The 25,106-nt window shown below is 40.1% G+C and overlaps 1 protein-coding gene and 1 long non-coding RNA gene across 3 annotated transcripts in view; one reads left to right on the top strand and one right to left on the bottom strand.

Annotated features, from left to right (window-relative positions):
* The window catches only part of Gucy1b1 (guanylate cyclase 1 soluble subunit beta 1), a 46,092-nt gene extending 36,135 nt beyond the window's left edge, over positions 1–9,957 (top strand). The window contains exons 9-14 of the mRNA XM_006985303.3: positions 1,056–1,253; positions 4,134–4,371; positions 6,571–6,711; positions 7,099–7,253; positions 7,554–7,680; positions 8,754–9,957. Of these exons, the coding sequence (XP_006985365.1) occupies positions 1,056–1,253; positions 4,134–4,371; positions 6,571–6,711; positions 7,099–7,253; positions 7,554–7,680; positions 8,754–8,777 (883 nt within the window). The 3' untranslated portion in view covers positions 8,778–9,957. The remainder of the gene's footprint in view (positions 1–1,055; positions 1,254–4,133; positions 4,372–6,570; positions 6,712–7,098; positions 7,254–7,553; positions 7,681–8,753) is intronic.
* LOC143273874 (uncharacterized) lies at positions 1,085–19,208 on the bottom strand. Of its 2 annotated transcripts, XR_013052124.1 has the most exons (4): positions 19,146–19,208; positions 6,528–13,055; positions 4,036–4,195; positions 1,085–1,224 (listed from the first exon to the last, which is right to left on the bottom strand). It is a non-coding gene; the product is annotated as an uncharacterized LOC143273874 (long non-coding RNA). The 2 variants fall into 2 exon arrangements; XR_013052123.1 differs by lacking the exon at positions 19,146–19,208 and having other exon boundaries at positions 6,614–7,102.
* Between the last annotated feature and the right edge of the window lie 5,898 nt (positions 19,209–25,106).

Here is a 25,106-nt window from a genome sequence, read left to right as displayed (position 1 = left end):
TTTTCAGATGGGTTTATTTTTGCAAGAGGGCTTTAAAATACACAAAGCAGCTGTCTAATTTGTCAATACCATCCTTGATTATTCTGTGTTTGCATTGGGGTATCGCTTACTTTGCTTTGACTTCTAGAAATTTCTGTTGAGCACACTTTCTTCGGAACCTCTTCTTAATCCGAAATTCCTTAATAAAGTCATGACCCAGAATTTGTTATTTTAGAAAAATCACTATCCCAAATAAATATCTAGAAACAGTAACTTTACACTTTAAGAACTAATTCAAACCAAAATAAATAGTTAAATGTTTAGCTAATGGGTAATTTGCAACTGAACTTTTTACTTACCAGAATTTCAATGACTCAGTCAAGATTATTATAATAACACTATGAAAAGGTAAGATTTAAGTTACAAAGATGCATATACTTTAGCAAGGTCCAATACATTTTAAAAATGAGGAAAGTCAACCAAAGGAAATAAGACTGGAGGAAGAGAAGAAAGCCTGAAAAGAGAATGGCATGAAAGCACAAGGCAGGGAGGCTTTAAAAGGCTTGCTGAGAAGGGTTACTAAAGCTTGCAAACTCAATCATTGTTTCTGGCAGCAAAGCAATTAGTTATAAGAGTCTTAGAATCCTAAGGCAAATGAGATGGTTTCTCAATAGAAACATCTTTATTCTTGACTCATGCATGAGGATAGATTTTTCTTCTGGGATAAGGAAAAACATGATGATCTCGTAAAATGTACTAGCCTTGTATTAAATACAAGAGGAGATTTTTTGTGGTGCAGTTTTCTGTGCTATCTTTCCATGAAAGCAGATGCAGATACCTCCCAAAAGTACAACCAGACAAACACCTACTTCAAGTTTGCCACTTGCTAGTGGGGTTTTAGATATGCAGAAAACAAAGCCCTTCTGGGTAGGCTCCTCCTCCTGTTTCTTCAGGCTGATCTTTTGAACAGTGAAGGTGGAGAGGGAGAAAGCTACCTTATGCTTCTTGCTGTGGGGAGGGCCGATCCCATCATGTGGACCCATGGCGCTGATTTGCTCCATTGCTCTGTGTGACAGTGTGATGAACCTGGATGATCTCACAAGAAGAGGCCTGTACCTGAGTGACATCCCTCTTCATGATGCCACTAGAGACCTGGTTCTTTTGGGAGAACAGTTTCGGGAGGAGTATAAGCTGACGCAAGAGCTGGAGATCCTCACAGATAGGCTGCAGCTCACACTGAGAGCCCTGGAGGATGAGAAGAAGAAGACAGACACGTAAGAATGGAGTGAAAAAAGGCCTGGCTTTTATTCACAATTTGCTAGCACTGGTGTAGTGTTACACTTCAGACTCTCACTGGAAGGGTCTGGGACCTCTTGTATCCCTGAACACTATTTGGCCCTCTCTCCACATGATAACAAAAATTAGTGATTTCCTGATGCCCATAGGGTGTTTTGCTCAAGTTCTTGAATGTTCTTTTTCTTATTTTTGTTTGCCAGATAGGATGTTTTATTTTTGGAGAATTGAACCAAATTGACTTGTTTCCCATCAGAACTATTTCACTCCACTTCAGCACCAGAAGATTGACAGCTGCAGCACATCCTGTGCTTCCTTAGCATTGATGCATGTGTCAGATGCCCGTCCCCAGATGCTGGGCACACAAGTAAACGTAACAGTTAGCATTGGTAATACCATGAATGAAATAGAGGATTCATTGTAAATGCCTGTCTTTATCCTTTTTTTCTGATTTTCTGAATACCTGTTTTCACCTTTACATTATTCATCAGAAAGATGTGTCTATATCTACTTGCTCTGAGACCATCTCACTTCCTCCCCATGGTTGTAAGGGTACCTAGTTTAAATGTTCTGTAAATTTCATCAAGCACATGGGGATAGGCATCTCAACATCTCCCACTGCATGAAAAAAAACTCAGAGTACATGTTATATCAGTACATGGTGCAACTTCACCCAAGAAAAATATCACATATATGCATGGTGCACCAAAGATTCAGATTCACTGTCATACAGCTTGGTCCATTCTAGTTACTATATTCTGCATTGGCTGTGATATCAGAAAATGATATAGATCTCATTTTTTTTATACTATGGTTCCATATATGCTGATATCCACACTTACAGTTATGTCACTCAGATTTCTATAAGAACTGCTGAGACAATACACTCATGAAGAAATCGGGAAAGCTTGGGTTTGTGACTTCAGAAGTTGCAGCCTCTGTTGCTGGCCCCGTTGCTTTAGGCTACAATGGGATCAGGTACTGTAGTAGGGATGCATGACAGAGGAGGCTGCTCATGTCATGTTGGCCAGGACGCTGAAGGGAAGGATGAGATCTGTGTGTCAGTCAAGGGTGTGCCCAAGTGACATAGATTCCTCCTACTGGACCTCGCCTGTTAAAGGTTCCACCAGTCTGCAATGGCACCACAGCCTGGGGACTAAGGCTTCAACACATGGGCCTTTAGGGGATATCTCAGGTTCAAGCTACAACAGTAGGAACAGATACCTAGTATGCAAAGATGCAGACTTTAAATGATGGAAATATCCTTGCAGTCTACATCTTGTACTAAAAATGCTGTTGATTCATGTTGCCACTAAATTGTTGGCTTGAGTGTTCACTTCTCCTGCTACCTATGGTGCAGCCTTTGGAGTTGATAATTATTGTCACCAGAGCTTGACTTCTGAACCAGAAAATAAGGACCCATCACAGGGCCCCCTTCTTTGTTTTGGTTTTCCCAAGGTTGAATGATTTTTCAAAGACTACTTTCACTGTTTTCCTTGTTTTAGTTTGCCCAAGGTTGAATGGATTTTCAAAAACCACCTTCACTATTAAGAGATAATGTGCTTCATTAATTTTCATGACTGGTGTTTAGATTAATAGACTGGGATTTGATTTTATAGTAGAGACTTTAAGACAATTTCAACTTCATTTTAAGACAATTTCATTATAAACCATCTAGTTTTCTTTAAAGCTAAGCTCTTCTGCTGTTCACATTCTGCATTAAGAGCTAATTTCAATGTTTACAAATAATTTCTGTTTACAAGCAAAAAGCAACCACTGAAGAAATTCTGCTGTGGCCAGAAAGAAAACAGAGGGTTCAGTCTGTTTTTCATATTTGAAATTTGCCCATTGGCTAAAAGGATGAAAAGGATAAGAAGGCCTGGTTTCTTCTTGTTTCTTCAGGCTGGGAGCCCAAAGGTTTTTGCTTTCCTTCTAATCCAGCAGCTCCCCTCCTGCTGTGTGTTGACCACACTCTCGCCTCAGCTCATTCCCAATGCCATGGTAGTGGTCTCAGCATTGCCTACAGAGATAAAATGTCTGCCCATCTGGGCCACTTTTCATCTCTTTTATCAGTTTCTCCCAGGAAAGCGTGAAGCATAAATAAGACTAGAAAGCAATTCTACCTTATCTTCTGTGACCTTGCAATATTTGAGATAAATTTTATTCCTGTAAAGTGAACATGTTTCTGTTATTGTACTATTTGTGCAATATTTTAGATTCTCATACTGACAATGTCAAGCCTGACACTGTCATAAGAACAGGGCGAGAAGCCAGGACTGCAAATGAAAACCGTGAGGTCCGAGTGATGGTCTTTTGCTTTTCCTATCTATTTATTTGCTTGGTTTATTTTATTTTATTTTATTTTATTTTACAATACCATTCAGTTCTACATAACAGCCACAGATTCCCTTGTTCTCCCCCTTCCTGTCCCCCTCCCCTTTCCCCCAGCATACTCCCTATTCCCACCTCCTCCAGGGTAAAGCCTCCCCTGAGGACTGAGATGGACCTGGTAGACTCAGTCCAGGCAGGTCCAGTCCCCTCCTCCCAGATTGAGCCAAGCATCCCTGCATAAGTCCCAGGTTTCAAACATCTAACTCATGCAATGAGCCCAGGACTTGGTACCACTGCCTAGGTTTATTTTGAATTGGTTTGAAATGGTTCAGGATTAGGGATATATATATAATCACAACAGACAAATGGTTGCTGTGTTCCTTTGTTTTGTATTTAGCTAATGTTTGATACTGGTTTTTAAAGGTATCTTACCAGGATCCAGCACAATGGCTTGATGCAGTATAGAGGCAAAGCCTGGGTGGTAAAGGCTCTCCACCATGTCTCACAGTGCTTTCCCCTAATCCTCATAGGTTGCTGTATTCAGTCCTCCCTCCATCTGTTGCCAATGAGCTGAGACACAAGCGCCCCGTGCCTGCCAAAAGATACGACAATGTGACCATCCTCTTCAGTGGCATTGTGGGCTTCAATGCTTTCTGTAGCAAGCATGCATCTGGAGAAGGAGCCATGAAGATTGTCAATCTACTCAATGACCTCTACACCAGATTTGACACACTGACTGATTCACGGAAAAACCCATTTGTTTATAAGGCAAGTCCTAATGGGAGGGAGCCTGTTGTAGTATAGTACAAGTCTGGGCTTCTGAGACTCTCCTGCTTTGATAGTGTTATAAGGTCTATTGAGTCCCTGCAGGCCACTAGCTTAGATAATTTCCTCATTGTAAAGAAGTGTATAATAATTTTACACATGTGGGTAATGCATTCCAATCATATTCACACTCATCTTCTCTTACCTCCTTTCCATCTCTCTCTTCCCAGCAAGTACCCCTCCCCCTTACTTCCATGTTTTTGTTTGTTTGTTTGTTTGTTTTCTGAGCCACTGAGTTTAACCAGGGCTGCCTGCATGGGCATAGGTGTGGAGTTCTCCACTGGAGTGTGGACAATGTAACAGTAGTTACATCACCGAAGACAATGTGTCTTCTTTGTCCAGAAGCAATCCCCCATCTATGATTTAATGTTGCCTCACCAGAGTCTTGGGAAGGCCCTGTGAAGATACCTGAAGCTGCTGTATGACTCTGAGTACAACAGCTATGACATTTCCAGAAGACGTCATTTCACAGCCTTCCTCCCTATCATCGGCTTTTACATTTTTTTTCTGCCCCTACCCAGCCGTGGATATTCCCAGATGTCCACTGAGCCTTGGAGAAGATGATACAGATGTTGTACTTGGTGCTGTATACTCAATAGTCATTTTCAGCCCTTTGATCAGTCATGAGTCTCTGCATTAACCACTGCTCACTGTAGAGTGCAGCTTCTCTGCCCAAGGCTGAGGGCAGCACTAGTGTATGGTATAAACTTCAGTGCTGAGTAGTTACCACTTAGGAAACTTTCTTTTCAACCATGATGATGTTTCATGGAGCAGACAATCTCTGGCTGACATGAGGTATCCGGCAGTTTCTTTGCACTTAGGTTAACGAGTCTGTGCAGATTGTTTATTACATTTAGTATAAACACAGCATTCATTTTTGTGCTCAGCCAAAGACATTTTTTTCCTAAAATACATAAATGCTTTGCACTGTAAAGAAGTCATGGAGCATTGAGAAGGGTCCTGGGCCTCAGGTTTACTTTTAGATATCATCAAGTTGGAGATAAACATTTACAAGACATCTCTGCCCTTTGTTTTAAGTAGAAACAAATATAATATTGGAAAAATGAAGTCAGTGGAATATTACTTTATAAAGGCAAGAATGTTACTGACTGTGTCTAGGCTCCCGGAGTAATATAACTTCACAAGAACTATTTATTTTGTGGTTCTTTTCTGAGGCACAGTGCTACACTTGGTGAGCACATCACAATAGTACAGGGCTTAACTCAGCCTACTTTGCTTATTTTAAGTAAGAAGCTGGATGGCATCTGAGTAATGATACCCAAGGTTATCCCCTGGCCTCCATAAGGCATGTTCACAGAGGCATGTACCTGTACAACATGCATACACCAAATCAACAATTCAACTTAAAAACTTAAAAAATAATTAAATGACAGATTAAAACATGGCTAGAGGCCAGGATCAATCAATGAACTTCAGCCAACAGCTCCTGTGTTATTGAACCAGTGCTGCTCAAGGAAGAAATGAAATAATAGAATATTCTACATGAGGCTCTAAGTTTGAAAAAGCTGAGATGCAGTGCACGTTTGTAACCTCAGTGCTGGGGGCTTGCTTGCCAGCCAGTCCAGCTGAACACTAGGCTCCAGGTTCTCTAAGAAACTCTGTCTCAAAACTAAGGTAGCAGGCCAGGGAGATAGCTTAGTGGCAGAGTGCTTGCCTCACATGTTATAATACCTGGATTCAAATTCAGTCCCCAGCAGTATATACTCAAACACATGAGAGGAAAACTGGCAAAAATTAAGGTAGAAAGAGAGAGAGAGGTGAGAGAGATCTTCCATCAACCTGTAGCCTCCATGTGCACAGGCAAGCACACTGCACACACACCCATACACACTTGCACACACATGGGTAAGGGCATTTTTACACATATGTGAGTGCACACACAGATGTTCTGCTGAGTTATAAGTGGATCTCAGAAGAAATGACTAAGAAGCTCTACCATGTAAATTCCAAATAGTCGAAAGTTTCCATCCTGCTGGAGTTCACACTATTCTAGTTTTAAGGAATTTAAAAGGGAGGTCACTGTGAATTCTGGGAAATACTATGTATCATAGCAATAATAATAAAAAAAATCCAGTCACTTTATGTCAACCATTGAGCATGTGAATGTGTGTGTCACCTTAGGTGGAGACAGTTGGTGATAAGTATATGACAGTGAGTGGTTTACCAGAGCCTTGTATTCACCATGCACGTTCCATTTGCCATCTTGCCTTGGACATGATGGAAATCGCTGGCCAAGTTCAAGTAGACGGTGAATCTGTTCAGGTGAGTGAAGAAACTGATCATTAGGATACTAATAGTAGAACTTGGTCAACAACTGATTCATATTGCTAATCTGGAAATGGTTAACATGTACAAAGACGGGCATCTTGAAGGAAAAATGCCTGTTGTATTACACTCTTCCACAGACATGGGAAATAAATTAGTTCATTTGTCCTGTGGACAGAATGTCTTGAGTATATGGAAACTTCCCACTGTTTCTGCTTTATTGTTTCACCACGGAAGTTACCCACTTCGTATCTTCAGGTCTTTCTCTTTGGACAGAATATTTCTCTTCTCAGAGGGATATTGTGTAAGGGCATTTCAAATAGTCTGTTAATAATACATATGTTAACAATCAAGGTGATCGAAGCAAAACTTTGCTTTCTCCAGATAACGATTGGGATCCACACCGGGGAAGTGGTGACAGGTGTCATTGGACAGCGGATGCCTCGGTATTGTCTTTTCGGAAATACTGTCAACCTCACAAGCAGAACAGAAACCACAGGAGAGAAGGGAAAGATAAATGTTTCTGAATATACATACAGGTGAGGAGGGGACCCTCATACTATTTACAGGGTAGTGTGTGGGTGAACTCTGTGGTTTTACTTCCTTTGAAGAGTTGCTACCCCATGGCCTCCCCTCTGCTGCTGGCATTACTTTTTATTCCAGAAGTGTGTACCACTGTTTCCATGGTAAACCCCTCCACATCACAGTGGGAGCTTCCGATAAACACATTACTAAAACCCTAAGTGCCTTTAACTACAACTGCAGTGTGGGGTCTGGCTGCCTTCATTCTCTACACAACCTTATCAACTTCCCTCTCTACTCCATCCCCTGTCTTTCAGGTGTCTCATGTCTCCAGAAAATTCAGATCCCCAGTTCCATCTGGAGCACAGAGGCCCGGTGTCCATGAAGGGCAAGAAAGAACCAATGCAAGTTTGGTTCCTATCGAGAAAAAACACAGGCGAAGAGGTATGGCTCCCCAGCGCGTTGCATTGGTTTCTGAGAAAGAATATCAAGGGGGAGGTCAAGCAGACACACCAGACTTGGAAAGGAAAGAATTCTTGCTTACAGAGAGGACTCTTCCATAAAATGTGACTTCATGGCAGTAGTGCTGAACCAGTTAGAACCAGATTTGCTCTAGAAGGGGCTGTACGACTTTTATCTTGTAATAAAGGTAGGAACCAAAGCCTCAGGCTGAGGATAGCTGAGGTGTGCTTCTTCCTCTGTGGTCCAGTTCAAACACAGCCCAGGTGCTGGGACCTCGGGGACCCGTGAGAGCTTCTCAGTCCCTGCTGCTTCCTCTGAGATCTCAGCAATCTGCACAATAGCCGTAATTCCTGGCAGTTTTATCAACCAGGAAGCTTAGGGTTCTCTCAAGGCCACCAGAAGTTCTTGTGCAGTGTTGGTGGGGGGACCCTCGATGATCTGGTCTTTTTGGAGTTTCTCCTGCAGAGAGGCCTGGTTTCTGATTTTAAAGAATCCAAACAATTCCTTAGGGGAGGTTTGGGTTCTCAAGTGCTGAGAGATTCCACTCCAGCCACAAGCAAAGGCAGGACAGAAAGGTCACAGCCACGCTTGGCCTCCTCAAACGGTCAAGTCAGAAGCACAAGCACAGTTCGCTCCCTCTTTGGTGAATTGACTCTTCAGAGGGGGTGAGATGAACCGAACATACATCTTTTCCTCTGTGTGTACATTCCCTAAACATGTTTTCATAGAATAGAACAAACACGAAAGGGAACAGGATGCTGCTAGCTTTTCAATACTTAGCCTCTTTCTTCAGTTTTTCACTCCTTTAAGTGCTTTGCTTCTGAGGGTAGCATGCATATGGGTGCCCTTCTGAAGAAGCAAACTCTCCGGTGTCAGTCTTCTTGGTCAGATGACCCTAAGAATAATTTCTTCTCAACCTGGGGTGGAGATGCTTTTATATAAACTATAGATATAAATGGATATCCCACTGTCAAAGGCAGGAAAATGTGTTGGGGGGGCATTGTAAGTTTCATTGTGCTGGAAGGTCAATTATATATTTCTTCCATCCATTTAAGGAAACAAACCAGGAAGAAAACTGAACCTCAGATAGTGGGACAGAGAACACTCTTGAGTTGGCTTCTGGTGGCAGCCTCATAAGCGTCAAGCCCAGGAGCATTTCTTCCCTGTGGATACCGATTTCTACTGCCCTTTTCAGCGACCCAAGGCTTTTTCCTAGTTACAAATATCCGACACTATCTGTTATCTGATGTTAGCTCTGCTTTTGACTATGTTTAAGGTCTTGGTATAGTTTCTAAAGTTTGGCTTTTGATGTGGATGATTTGAACTTGATGTTCATTAAACTCTGCTGCAAGCGTTACCTAAACTGATGATCCAAAAGTGGTAGACACCCACTATGTATTTGTTGAACTAGATAAAATGAGACTTAATAGTATCTAGCCATGTGTATATATATCATGGCTCAGCAGGTTTGTTTTATGCTCCACGTATATGTACATGTATATTTTAATGACTATGACGTAAAACAAAGTTTATATCATGTTGGTGCATGTCATTCTAGAAACCATTTTCTAAAGGAGTGAATCTAAGTTTTAGGAAAATGCAATTTATTTCTAGACTTCTGAAGTAGGAATTAATATGCTGTACTAAGAAGAGAGTGACTATTTTGAAATATGTTAATTACCTTCTGGAAATATAAGGTATACATTTCTATTATTGTAAGATTTGGTTGCTCATTCAAACCTCATGCCAATTACAGTTTACCTAACATCTGACGTGGGCTAATTCATATTGCAGTCCTTGTAATGAGTTTCAGAACTTACTGATGGTTGTGATGGGACTGCATTGTTTCACACTGAAAGGTTACATTTGCAAGTGTTGGAGGTCCGAAATCAAAGCTGGGAATACACAGCTAGGATACTGCTGTTAGAGTCAACTTTGGCCTATTTCCACACTTGAGCTTCCTTGATTAATTTAGAAGATTATCAACTGACCGAGGACATCATATTCAGAATATTCAGAATACATTTTAATTCCAACAAAGAATGGACTTCATTTATGTTGGAATATTTGACCTATCATCCTTTAAATGTCTCTGATAATTTATTAATATCTATCTTTATAAAATATAGTGAAACTACTTTTATGTAAAAATGTTTGTCTTTAAATTTAGTATTTCGTATCAGCACATCAATATATGTATAAATGTTACATGTTAATTGTGTAAAAAAAACTCTACAATAAATTATTTTTTTCACTTGTCTACAGAGAGTTTTGATTTAAAAAAATGATATTGGTACAACTTGAAATTTTTCTTAATTTTATATTTAAAAGCATTTTTCAACTTTGTGAGCTATAAATTAATCCTGATTTTTCTACTTTTGTAATTTGTTTCCAGAGCTGGGCGCTGAACCCAGAGCATGACATAGGCTGGACAAATGCTGTAACAAGGGGCTGTATCCGCCACCCAGCTGTTCCCTGAAGTTTGAATAGTTACTCTTATTGCTACTCGGCTTGTTTGCTCTTTAGTCAGCCTGTCCTTGAACTTAGGCCACCTTTCTGCTTTATTGTTGGGACCATAGACATGTGACACTAAACAATATTCTTCAATCCCAAGGAAGAAACAGAATGGAAGATGAAACACAAGAGAAATAAGCAGACAGATGTGAAAATGGTCTCAACTAAGGGGAACGTATGGACAATAAAACATTCAATGGCCCTGAAGTAAGAACCAGATGCCTGATAAAGTTTCAAGTTAGTCACCCCCAAGTTTAATGGGCCCGGAGCGAGAAGAGGGGTATAGGTGGGCAGGTTGTTGGTTTCACGGAGGATGGTAGATTAATAAACCAATTGGGGAAGGGGATAGACATTTGGACAAGCAGGAGTATGACAATATGGTGTATATAAGATAACGCAGATATGTTTTTATTACATTAATATAATTTACTTGTTTAATATACATGTTGTAGTTCATTTATGTATAATATATGATATTATATTGATAATCATTGATTTATATTACATGCTTATATGCTAGAGGAATATAATTTAATGTACAATATACATAAATATCACAGTCTGCTTAAGGTGGGAGAGGTGTACATAGGCATTCAACACATTTAATATTCATAACTATGAAAGATGTTTAACCTAAAGAAATGATACTAAATGAGGAACTTGAGAAAAAAAGGATAAAGAAAATAACAATTGCATTAACATCTTCCTAATGCTCAACACATTTAGTGAGGGTTCCTTTTGGCCTACACTGGCTTAGGTGTTTGGAGCATGCTATAATTTGGATCTGACTGTCTCCCCCAGACTCCAATGCTGATGGCTTGCTTGGTCTTCATCTTGGTGCTGTGTATGAAAAAAGCTCCAGTGGAAGGAAGTTAGGCTATGGAGGTAGCACCCTTGAAAAAGATTGAGAGATCCAGTGCCCGCCCCCATTCCCACTGACTTCTTTGTTGCCATAAGGTGAGTGATATCATGCCTTCTACCATGTGTTGCCTCATAACAGGTGCAAAAACAATCATGATCATGGACTGACACTCTTATAATCACAACCACAATCCAAAGTAAAAGTCTCCCCACTAGTTTTCCTAGGCATTCTACTACATTATCTCTAACATGAGGTGTGATAATAATTTGCATGAAAAAATTCACATCTTGATTGTTAAGAAATGTCAAATAGGTACAAACCACCCAGTCTGAAAAGTTACTAAATCTTCCTTTAAATGACCTGTTTCTCACTTTCCCCTCTCCATTCCACACTCTCAATTTCTTTCCTATCTAAACTCGCTATTTCTAGCCATTGTCTCTATCCCTGAGAACAGAACAGAGTGTCACCTTAGGCAATGTCACCTGATAGCTGCTGCCTTGGCAAGATCGTACCTGCTCTGTCTGGAAGGCCTTTGTCCATGCTCTGATGGCAGACTTCTCCTGTCACCTCCATCAAAAACCTTTCGTTAGAGAAGAGAAGAGGACTTATGTGTTCCAGGGTCCCACAGTACTTACCAGAGCACATTATCTGTTTGTATACCTCTTGAGTTCATTGTAAATCTTATAGCCAAAATACTCCCTCTTTTCCTACATGTCACCTGAGCCCGCCACAAATAAGCAGCTGATAATGCTTGTTGAATGAAAGAACAGAGGGAGCAGTCTGTGGAGGAGGTAGAAACTAGATTTTCAGGAAGAGTGGGAAATGTATGAGATTGGAGGAAAAATAAGGGCTACAGAAAAGCTGTTATTAAGCTATTATTAAACTGGTTCTTGAAGGAAGTCCTGCTTTCATTGGTGTGGGCTGAGTGAACAGCAGAGAACTAGTATGTGGTTTCAGGGAGTGGCTAGCCTTTGGTATGAGCCTTCTCCAAAGTGATGGAAGGGCTAAAGGCCAATTAAGAACTCAAGGTTCATAACTCAAAGTTTGTAATAAGATATGGGGCAAAGGGGATGAGGGGAAAGGTAAGCAGAGGCTACCTGTCCGGTTAGTTGATAGATGACAAAACCACTAAACAGGAAAGAGGGTGCATAAGGGAGAAAGAATTTCGGGGAAAGGAAATGAGAATATTAGACATGGGTTGTACAGTGCCTATGGCTTCATTTAAGAGAGTAATGACTGTTCTCTCAAGATGGCATGATGAGTGAGTGTAAAAATAACCTTGGGTCTCTACAGCTTCAGTTTCACGCAGTCTGTTAGCAGCCTGTGACCATGATGCATTCACCTAATCTATATCCTCGTTCTCCCACTGTTAAAAGTGAGAATATAGTAAGTGTTGCTGAAATTGTTTGTTGATAGATGAAGACATGAAGAACTCATAGAGTTAGAACATGGGCTCAGCATTTTGAGGATAGTAGAGACGTAACCAAAGACATGCAAGTTCACAAATCATTGGTAATACATTGTGAATGCTAAATCATGGACAGCACATGCCATGAGAAAACAACAGTGTCAACAAGCAGAACCTGGATAGTGTTTGAATATTCAAACACAATGAAAATTTCCTACAAATTAAAATCAAGTATACAAGATAGCACTTTGTCAGTTTGGATTCAAAAGACATTTTCATGAATACATAAAATATACATGTGTATTATATTTCTTAACTATTTCATTTTGTTTGAATCTATAATTGACTCACCGAATAATGTGCTGTTTTCTTTGTCCTTGTAAGAAGAGAAGAGGTTTTTTTTTTTTTTTTTTTTTTTTTTGGCAAGCTTTACCTAAGTGTATTTCTTTACATGTCATCTGCAATAATGGCTGATGTACCTCTAGAGGGCAGCAGAGAATGCTAAGATTCAAATTACTTTTGGCTCTCTTGTAAGACAAGCAGTTATCCATGGATCCATCTTTCCAGGTCCTCCTTGTCCATTCATGCAGGAAGGATCACAATTGCCCACCAGGTAGTTTTGGATGGATGAACGGAAGAGTCATATTAAAGTAAAATGTTAATATATAAAACAAATCCCGCCGGGCGGTGGTGGCACACGCCTTTAATCCCAGCACTCGGGAGGCAGAGGCAGGCGGATCTCTGTGAGTTCGAGGCCAGCCTCGGCTACCAAGTGAGTCCCAGGAAAGGCACAAAGCTACACAGAGAAACCCTGTCTCGAAAAACCAAAAAAAAAAAAAAAAAAAACAAATAAATCCCTCAAAACGCTTTAGTTTCCCTCTGTGGTTTTCTACCCGACATAAACAAGCCTCAGTGGAATCACCAATCTCCATAAAGAGAACAGCCCTGAAAGTGCTTGACCACAGTACCCGAGCTGGCTTTGTGATGATGTAACATGCCATGAGTGAGTACAAATCACAGAACTGAGAGTTCTTCCATTTTCACCTCAGCATGTGCCACGCCTGCTACTGAGTCCTCTGTTCTCTGGCCATTGCTGGGGCATACACAGGGAGCCATGGTGAGAATGCATCCTAAGTTCTGAGACAAGGTGTGGACAAGGTCAGGAGAAAATGCAAATCCGAGGAAATGTATAAAATTTGAGTTCAGAATTTGACAACAGACTTAACTGTCTTCTTTTTTATTGTTTAAAAATTTCATACATGTATACAATTTATCTTGGTCATATTCCCCCCTTCCACTCCCTCCCTCTAGCTCCCACATCACCTCAATATATCTTCTTCCAACCTTTGTGTCTTATTTCATTTTAAATGTGCTATGAGTGTTTACCTAGACGGATATATGTGCACCAAATGCTTGTCTGGAGCCCATGGAGGTTAGAAAAGTGTTTCTGATTCCCTAGATCTGGAGTTACAGACAGAGAGACAGATGTGGACCTCCATGTTTGCTGGGGAGCAAACCTAGATAATCTGCAAGAGAAGTATTTGTTTATAACCACTTTGCTGTGGATATCGTTCTATATAAATAAAACACTGATGGCCAGTGACCAGACAGGAAGTATAGGTGGGACAAGGAGAGAGGAAAATTGGGGAAACAGGAAGAAGGAGAGGGAGACACTGCAGCCACCGCCAGGACAAAGAGCATGTAAAGACGCCGGTAAGCCAATGTGGCAAGGTATAGATTTATAGAAATGGGTTAATTTAAGATAAAAGAACAGTTAAGAAGCCTGCCATGGCCATACAGTTTATAAATAATATAAGCATCTGAGTGATTATTTTATACGTGGATTGTGGGACTGCGGGGCTTGGTGGAGCCTGGAGAAAAGCCCTCCAGCAACACCACTTAGTTCTCTCTCCACTTTATCATCATTATCACCATTATTACCATCACCATCATCACCATTATTATCATCATCAGCATCATCATCACCATAATCATCATTATCAGTTTACAATCTACTAAAGGGCTAGTAACTTTGAGAGTTGTAAAACCCTTTTCAGAGTTTGAGTGTGCAATAGTATTTTTTTAAATTACACTCATGATATTCATTAATTACACTCATGATTTTAATCGCATTTGTGGTATTCATAGATTACATTCACAGGATTCATTCAATTTTACATATATATATATGTAAATAATTTTAATGTAAATAATTTTAAATGTCAAATGTCATTTCTTGAAGCGGGTAGGAGGTCTTAAATACAGGCTTACAGCACAATGGGAGGATCCTGGAGGGCAGAAGTTCACTACTGATGTTTTACAATCTTGCATCTAAGCTGTTAATGCCCATTATTCAGGATACACAGACAAGGAACTTCCCTTAAGCATTCAGGAGGGTGGAAACTGGCAGGGAATTAGCATAGGGAGGATATCAAGGTCAAGGTCTGCAAACAAGGCAACAGTTACCCAAAACAGGTAACTGTTTTGGAACAGAAGAGTCATATGGAAGTAAAATGTTAATATATAAAACAAATCCCTTTTATTAAAAAATGAGCTTCTGACTTGGGTTGCGTGGGACGTCAGCAGGTCACCTTACCTGTCATGGAGACACCTGTCCAGGCCACACAGGTGCTCTGTCTTAGGTTGGTGAGTGCCCCCCAGGCATTACCCATCTCTGAATACTCATTATCATGCAGGCTCAATCGTGTGTGAGCTGCATAGTTAATTGCTGCCAAAGATCTCAAAGTGGCACTGGGCTTGCAATCTGTGTGTTCAGTACAGAAAAGACCAACAGAGGTCCTATTTCACCCATAGCCAGTAGGCTAAAGGCAACTGAGCTATTCCCTTCCTTAATGAGCCATACTGTATGTTGGAGTCCTTGTAAGATAGTATCCCAAAAGCAACTGAAACTTGAGTTTATAAATTTATAATTTTCAAAGCCAATCAAGATGTATATAACTACTGAATTAAATTTATCATGCCCAATAGAATGAAAGATTAACTAACTGTGGTAGCTACTTTTGTTGCCAGGGTCTCCACTGTGCTAGCTGTAGTAAGCAATTATGAAGTAGTAATCCCAGAAACAGTAGCAGTGGTGTGCGCCATTGCTATAACAGCAACAGCGGCAGCAGCAATGTCAAATTGTCTTCTGGATTGTGTGGACATCCACTGGCATGGATACAACTCCAGAAACATGAACCGCCAAGGCCCGTTTTTCTTGATCCCAGCATGACTTTAGCTGGCAGCTCTTCTGGAGAATCCAGTCTCATGGCTACAGTTCCTAGGCTTACATTAATGCTTGCCAAAGTTGGCCATATTGGGCTCTCAATCTCCATTGGCATCAGAAGGGTAGATTTTTTTTTTTTCATGAAGACCCATTAGGTCTCTGTCACATTGGACTTCAGCAGTAGCCACAGGGTATGTTCAGTGCTCAGGAATCCAAAGAGGAACCTCATTGTCCTGAGGAAAGACATTAACCAAACCCCAGGGCCACACCAACACTAGACTGGGTCTCCTCCATGTGCTAGTAGAAAGATCCTTCCATCGCTCCAGAGGGTGATTTGCAACAGGAGCCCTCCAGTGCTTATCTGTATCGGATCCTCCAGCAGAATCTACCGATAAAAAAATTTAAAATATATAAAACAAGGGAAAGAATAGAATGTGGAGAGGAATGATGAGTCCCTAGTTCTCCTTTTTTTAACTTTAGTAAAATGTTTGTTTACTATTTCAAATTTTTCTTTTATTTTTATTGTTTAAAATTAATTAATTAATTTTTCTATTATCAGCTTGATAAAGTATATATTCTTATCTTAATAATGAGATGTTTCATTGAGGCTTGCTCAGTAATTAAGTAAAACTGAAATTTATTATAAGCCACAGTCCTAGGGACCTCCATGCTATATATATAGCCTCCATGGTTCAGTGGGTTGTAGTCTGATTGTTCTTTATTTTATATCTAGAATCCACTTATGAGTGAGTACATACCATGATTGTCTTTCTGGGTTTGGGTTACCTCACTCAGGATGATTTTTTCTAGTTCCATCCATTTGCCTGCACATTTCATGCTTTCATTGTTCTTCTCTGCTGAGTAGTACTCCATTGTGTATATGTACTACATTTTTTTCATCCATTCTTCTGTTGATGGGCATCTAGGTTGTTTCCAGGTTCTGGCTATTACAAATAGTGCTGCTATGAACATAGCTGAGCATGTATCTTTATGGTATGAATCAGCATTCCTTAGGTAGTGCAATAGTATTTTAAGAAATCATATATTCACTGGTTTTGTTAGATTATAAGTATAGAGCAAAATTTAAATAATAAGTGGGCATTATGCTTTGAAATATTCTATTTCTTATCCAAATAACAATGTTTTTGTTTAGTTAGAAAACTGCAAGGGTATTTCTTACAAATAAAGTCTCCTGGAGATAGAAAGTGTGATACAAAGCCAATCACCTAAGTCATGTGAATTTTGAAATTAAAAAATCCCTAGTAGTTATTCAAAAATTAAAGTAGGATTAACAGTTGAATAATATATATATATATATTTTTTTTTTTTTTGGTTTTTCGAGACAGGGTTTCTCTGTGTAGCTTTGCGCCTTTCCTGGGACTCACTTGGTAGCCCAGGCGGGCCTCGAACTCACAGAGATCCGCCTGGCTCTGCCTCCCGAGTGCTGGGATTAAAGGCGTGCGCCACCACCGCCCGGCTGAATAATATATTTTTATTAAACACAGCACAATCAAAATGTTATCATTCCAATGTGTAACATCTTTAAAATTTTTAGTTCCAGAAGCTGTGTTCCAGAGGTAGCCAAGTTTGTACCTTGCATTGGCAGCCAAACTTGGTAGTGTAAGAGTCACCCAGATGGTACTGGTTTTGCAAGCATAAAGGGGTCATGGAAAGCAGCAATGGCTTGGCACTGTGAGAAGCCAGGAGAGGCATTGGTGAAGCTGCAGCCCGACAGCAGTTGAAGACTCAGTGTTGAAGTGGTCATACAGAGAAGTTGAGGCTTGGCACCATGAAGAAAGCCTAGGAGAAGCTATTGGGGAAAGTGTAGCCCAGGTGTAGCAGAAGACCCCAGCATTATGGAGATCCCAGCACCATGGGATGACTACCCAGAACAGCAGCAGCCGTGGAGTGGAACCTGCTTTGAGCTTAAAAGACAAGCTGTGCATTCTACAGAGGGTGGAGCCAGAGAACTGACCCAGGCCCTATGGAGCAGCCCGGAAGATCTTGAGTGAATCTCAGATAATCAGACATCAAGATATTTTCACTTTTGGAGTTTGGTTTTTCTTTGTTCAGATTGTGACTGTGTCCTGGTTCTTCACTTTTGAAGTGAGAAGGTATTTAATTTAATTTTGATTTTTAAGGGAGCCCACAGCTGAGAAAGTCTGAATTTTTTAAAGATATTTTGGATTTTTAAAGAGATTGGATATTTTGAAGAGACTGAAGTTTTAATGTGTTTGAATTTGTAGGGAGTGTGGGATTTTTAAAACCATTTATGTTTTATATTATGATATCAGTATCAATGTGCCATATTGGGGATAAATGAGAAAGGAAAGGTTCTAATTGAAAAGTATTGTGTTTGTATGTCAAGTTGACAAGGGGTCAGTTGTATTGGCTAGTTTTATTTCAATTTGACACAAGTGAGAGTCATAAGAGAGAAAAAAGCCTCAACAACAACAACAACAACAACAACAACAACAAAATGCCTCCATAAGATCTGGCTGTAGGCAAGCCTGTAGGGCATTTTTTAAATTAGTGATTGGTGCAAGAGGCTGAGCCCAGTGTGGGTGGTACCACTCTTGGGCTGGTGATCTTGGGTTCTATGAGAAAGCAGGCTGAGCAAGCCACAATGAACAAGCCAGTAAGCAGCACTCCTTCATGGCCTCTGCATCATCTCCTGCCTCCAGGTTCTTGCCCTGACTTTCTTTAAGGATGGACTGTGATGTAGAAGCATAAGCCAAATAAACCTTTCCTCCCCAAGTTTCTGTAGTCATGATGTTCTATCACAGCAATAGAAACCCTACCTGAGACAAACCAACAGCATCAGAAAAGCTTTAAGTTCTTATAGCATCATATTAGTATTTTACTGTTTAGATAAAAGTGTATTTATTTACCTAAAGCACTATTCATAGTATATTCCTATTATAATGAAAAATACTGTTTAATCTAATGTTCTCAACATTAATTTTTAATCTGGAAATGATTTTGAAATTCTAGAGGAAATAATGAGATATTTTTTTAGTTGTATTAAACATTGTTCTTTAACCGATGGTAGGGAAAAGAAAACAAATCATGATTAAATGGGAACCTTGCTTATAAAGTAGTAAGAGATTTACAGCTCTTTAAACATATTTCATTAAACAAAATTAGGAACAGGGCAGGATGGAGTTCATATAAGCTAAATTAATAAAAGTGCTTCTATAAATTCCCACTAGAAAAAAATTGTTAGCTCTTTTATGTAACTGAAAGTTTTCCTGTGCCCACCCGGCTCCTGGGTCCTCGCTGTCCTGCAGCCGCTCAGACCCAAATGAACACACAGAGGCTTATATTAATTACGAACTGTATGGCCTACTAGCTCAGCCTTCTTGCTAGCTAGATCTTACATCTTAAATTAACCCATTTCTACAAATCTATACTTTGCCATGTGGCTCGTGGCTTACCGATATCTTTACATCTTGCTTCATATGGCGGCGGCTGGCAGTGTCTCCTCTGTTCTCCTTTCTCCTCTTTAGTTAGAATGTCCTGCCTAACCCTATTCTGCCTCACCATTGGCCAAACAGCTTTTTTTAACAACCAATCAGAGGAACATATTTTCATAGCATACAAAAAGACACTCCCCAATCACTTTTACTTACTTTGTTTCTTCCTAAGTTTGAAATCATAGCTAGATTTCATATTCCCAGCACATCTAAAGTGAGCCACAGTCCAGTGCTCAAAGGCTACACACATAGAGCTATCACTCTCTATGAGGTAAGAATACAGGCTGTAGCCCAGCTCTTCTATAAGACCTGGAGTGATCTGAAATATTTGATCCTCTTGGTTTCTCTTTGCTATCAATGTATCCACTGTGTCACAGACACTACAATGGATTCAGTAGAAGCAACTAGTAGCAAGGAAGACATCATGGAGGACAGCATGGCAAAGCAAAGCTGCTTACCTTGTGATGACCAGGAAGAAAAAAAGGAAGAAAGGGGTTTGAGATAAGCCCTAGAACATGCCCTAACTACATTTTTTGCTCTAACTAGGCCCCATCTCTAGACTTTTCTACCACCTACCAATAATGATACCAAATTCTGACCCAACAATAGATTCATCCACTGGTTAAGTCATAGCTTTTTTTTTTTTTTTTTTCTTTTTTTGACTCAATCACTTCTCTGAGAAGTGATTTTTTTGACTGATCACTGCTGAGATCAGTCCCTGGGGGCAAAGACACATGGGTTGTTCTAGTTTGCATTCCTGTTGATATGATAAACACCATGACCAAAAACAACTGGGAGGAGAAAGAGTTTATGCTTGCAATTCCAGGTAACAGTCTGTCACTAGAGGAAGTCGAGGCAGGATTTCAAAGCAGGCCCCTACAGCAGAAATCATGTAGGCATGCTGCCTACTGCCTTCCTCCCTCTGACTTGTTTAGCCTGTTTTTTTAAAATAATGTTTTTGTTAGATCACTAAGAATGCCATATAATTCATTTTGATCATATTCATCCCCCTTACCAGCTTCTCCCAGATCAACTACCTTGCTATATCCAGAAGACCAGCTTTCTTAGACAAACTGTGCTTGCCTGTCTAGGGATGGTGCAGCCCACAGTGGACTGGGTCCTTGCACATCAATCATCAATCAAGACAATCCATCACAGATATACCCATAAGCCAATCTGATCCATGAGCTTCTTCAAATGAGGTTCCTTCTTCCCAGATGCCTCAAGTGTGTGTCAAGTTGACAATCAAAACTAATCAGTGCCAGGCGGTGGTGGCACACGCCTTTAATCCCAGCACTCGGGAGGCAGAGGCAGGTGGATCTCTGTGAGTTCAAGGCCAGCCTGGGCTACCAAGTGAGTTCCAGGAAAGGCGCAAAGCTACACAAGAGAAACCCTGTCTCGGAAAAAAAAAAACAACAAAAACTAATCAGTATATGAACATCCAAACCATAACAATATTTGAAAGACAAAGTAGCTGTTGGATAAAGAAAAATGGTAAATCCATATTTATACTTTTTATTTTGATTTACAATGTGCATCTCTGAACTGAATATTGCATTTTAATATTCTGTGTACGACAATATAGTGTACAGTGGCAAGAAGAGAAAGAATAAAATAAAGAAAACAAAGGGTACTGTAGGAAAGATTTTTAGAAAAAATACAAAAACAAAGTGGTTCTTTTTATAAGTTGCTAACATAAGCAACTTAATGTTTTGGGATGACAAAGGAGATCTTCTATTCCCACTTGACAATTCTTTTGCTAATTTTAATGAAGTGTAATTATGTGACACTAAGTGGCACCTATTGTCCAGTGACAAAGTCAAGGCTTTTTGTGAAGATTTAGATCATCAGTCAGTCCATACTCACATGATGCTTTTTGTTTGTTTGGTATATATATATATGTGTGTGTGTGTGTGTGTGTGTGTGTGTGTGTGTGTGTGTGTGTTAAGGATGTTCCCACTGTCAACTGAACATATCCTTCTGCATTTGGCAGAAATATTCCCAAAATGTGAACAGAAGGAGAAATCTGCAATGGTGACGACCAGAAGACTAGCATACCTATGCACATACAAGCACATTTTTAATGAACTTGTGTTCAATCAAATGTTCCAGAATTACAAGAACCGTTCAGGCTTTGGGAAGCAAGTATCTCTACCATACTAAGTATGTGCTCTTATCTGTAAATTTACTAATATTTCTTCTCTGATTCATCAGCATTTGAAATTCAAAACTTCTTGTCTCCAGAACATTGCATTTCTTGACATTTAATGCCCCTTTAGTGTTTCTGTTCAAAACATAGTGTCAACATTTTAAGTCATACCACTCCTTTTTGAAACTTGTGTTTCTTTAAACATTGTTCAGTATTGTAAGTAATAATTCAATTTAATAGGCAAGAGTGTAGAGGGTACGAGGTCCTGGTGCACACAGATACGCACTAGGGGAACCAGGAAAGTTAAACACTCAGGCTTATCTCTGCAGAGGAAGAAGATATTTAACTCTCTTCCACCCTGAATGCTGGAAGAGGTTGCAGCTGACAACCTGGTGATCTTTTGCTATCTGTGGGGCCAGGCTTCACCAGAATCCCTCAGACTGTTACGTTTGTTTATCCTAGATTCCTTCTGCCACCCTGATAGACCTTGAGCATTGTGTCCCATCCCATCTTTATGAAGATGGCATGTGTGCCTTATAACAACCTAGGTAACTTCTGTGTTGTCATAGGGCCAGTTGACCCTGATTCATACAGGCATTATGCTTACCTCAGTCATTCTCCCCTGACTGTTGAGCAATGTTTCTGAGTCAATAGAACCCATCTTTTGGAAGAGATCGTGTGTACTTTGTCAAGAGTTTGAATGTAAACATGACTTAAGCTTTGTGTGCACACAGTATTGAATTAATTGTCATCAGGAAATGTTTTTCAAAAATTATGCTGTTCGTAGCTATGGTTAAAATGTCAGATCCTAGACATTTGAACCAGCCTGGCTGATACATGTGGCTGACTGGATTTTCTTCTCGCCTCATGCTGATCATTTCTGTGGTGGCAGGCATGCTTGCAGGGAGCCCAGCACAGGAGACTAGCAAATGATAAAGATCTTTGCTGCTCTTCAAACTCCCCACTCCCCAGGCATTTGGGAAATCCTGCACAAGCAAATGGCACTTAAGAGTAAAGCTACAGTCACTAATGTCACCATGTGGCCTGTATTCCTAACATGACTTTAAATACTTTGCAAGAATTTAATTCTTGAAATAATCTGTTTAATTGTTCATGTATAAATTCTCATTATTTTACTTATGAGGAAACCAGAGTACATGAACTTTGGTGGATGCACCAAAGTCAGATAGAGACTGAATGGTTAAACCAGTGTCTATACTCAGCCAACTGGAGGCCAGAGCCCAGGCTTCCACCCAGTGTGCCAAAGCTCCACAATAAGAAGTAAACCAGCAGTGTCTTCAAGGTGTGGCAAATTGAGATGATTGTATGCGAGATAGATCTTTAATCAGGCAAAGCACAGGCTTTTAAATAAACTTGGCAGGTGGATTTCCCCTAAGTGGCCACTGCTGCTGCCTCTGCCACCAACCACCACCTTCTCCTGCTCCTTCTTCTCTTCTTCCTCCTTCCTTCCATTGTTGCTTCTATCCTTTTCTCTTCTGCTGCCTCCTCCCCTTCCTTCCCTCCTCCTCTTCTCTTTTCTTCTTTTCGTTGGTTAGGGTTTTCATTTTAGCTCACATCTCAAGGCACAGTCCACCATGGTGTGTAACATCATGGCTACAGGAATTTAAAACATAGGATCTAATTGCATCCCCACTCAGGAATCAGAGAGATGTGAATGCTGCTCTTCAGCTGTTTTTTTTTTTTTAATTTTCAAACTATGTTTCATTTATTCATTCACAATTTCATACATGCCCACAGTGTATCTTAATCATATCTATTCCTGTTTCCCTTTCTCCCATACCACCCCAAACATATCCCCTCCAACTTCCATGTACTCTTTTATATTTATTTTGTTGTAACCTACTCAGTCCAGTTAGCGCTGCCTGCTTGGATGTTGACTGAGCTTGTTGACTTAGCCTTGTGTAGATCTTGTGCAAGTAATCATAACTCTAGTGAGTTCACATGTGCAAGGACCATGCCATGTGCAGAAGACAGAATTTCACAGAATTTCATGGAATTCCTGTCCTCTGGACCTTATACTCCAGCCCCTTTCTCACACATCCTTGTTGAGCAAGAGAGTTGAAATAGATGTCTTATTTAGTACTGTGCTACCAACAGTCAGTTATTCACAGCACATTGACCAGAGCTTTGAATCTTCTTGTTGTTTTCCCCAGCAAAAGTGACTCTCAGGCCAAGACTGAAAGTGGCTCTAATCTATGGGCATAAACGTTGTGTTAAGAACAGCATGTATACAGGACTCCATGAATGCAATATCTGAAGGAAAGAATCCCAATAATGCTGGTTAGGTTAAAACTGAATAGTGAATACATGATTGTTCATTTCATTTCGTTCTTTCTTGAAGTTTCCAGTGTTTGAAATATTGAATACTCAAAAGAGAAAGTGGAGATGGCATGCAGATACTTTTCTATGTTAATTTTTGCATAAAATGTATTCAGCTGTCTAGTTGAATTTACTGATTCATTGTAATGTTGTAAGTAAATGTTTCCTATTGCTCAAGTGTCTTACATTTAGATGGAAGAGATTTAAATTGTGATTAAAGAAAGTGGGGGACATTTGTCAGAGAATGAATACCCTCAAAAGTCAGTGAAACTTAAGCATTTTTAAGAAAAGGAAATTATTCTGAAAAGAGGATAAATTGCTGAAATATTGGAGTGTATCCTGCCCTGTCAAACTGGCCTGTATACATATGTTTAAGAAGTAGCTAAAAGTGGTGCTTAATATATAACGCTATTAGCTTATAAGAGCTCATAAGACGGTAAGGTCTAATGAATTATATAGAAGTAGACAAGTAGCATGACAGTAGAATTATTTAAGAAATTGCATTTCAGCATGGTACCCCATGATATAATTTGTTGGGGAGCAGTGCAGAGTCCTGCACTGAGACGGTTGTCATTGCAGGGATGAAGTCACAGGTCAGGAAGATGATGGTGAAAGATGAGAAGAAATGAGAAACGATGGAGTCTCTAAGACAGAGGCAGTCAAGTCCTGTGTCCACACAGCTTGTGTATCCCAGCAGACTTGGATGTAACTGCTGCTCTCACACAGGCATCTCTTGCTTCTTAACCTGCAGACTTCCCTTTCTTATTATCTCTGATGTCCAACTATTCCAGCTCTGCACCTTCCAACTGCTGCTCTTGATTTTCAGAAGTGACCTTTGTTTCTCTGTAAGGCTAAGTGAACTGGTTTGTTTACGTCAACCCACTCATTGGATTTTAGCACAATGGTTACAGGTTTGGGTACAGAGATTCTGATCATCAAGCCAATCATCTTTTTCCTGCCAACTTCTGAGAAGAGGATATTCAGCATTTTTTTCAACTCCTTCCTTTCCACTTCACTTTTGTATTGTTGTTACAAAACTCATCCCAGGGGGGAAAGGCCAGGAATGTGCTGCACTGTAACTGTGATTATGCTGGATCTAAGAAGGGAGCCCCTTTGCACCCTGAAAAAAGAAAAAGTCCTTGTCTATGTCTAGTGACCTTGTCAGTTTCTTCTCTCCTGCTCATTTCCAAACATTGCCAACATTTCATGTTTTAGTATTTTTTTCCCCTGATGTTCCTCCTTATTATTCACTGTGTTTTGCTGCAATACAGGTTCCTCCTTGGGTTAACTCAGATATTTTGCCCATCGTTTATATGCACACATGACATCTGCCCAGCAGGTCACCCACATATTGGGGAAATCATGTGACCTCTCCCTTCTTGATAAGAGATTATATAAGGTGCTTGATTTTGTCATTACATCCACTTCTGTTT

This window comes from Peromyscus maniculatus, chromosome 6, assembly GCF_049852395.1.
Source record: "Peromyscus maniculatus bairdii isolate BWxNUB_F1_BW_parent chromosome 6, HU_Pman_BW_mat_3.1, whole genome shotgun sequence".
Taxonomy (NCBI): domain Eukaryota; kingdom Metazoa; phylum Chordata; class Mammalia; order Rodentia; family Cricetidae; genus Peromyscus; species Peromyscus maniculatus.
This window is presented reverse-complemented; position numbering and strand designations above follow the sequence as displayed.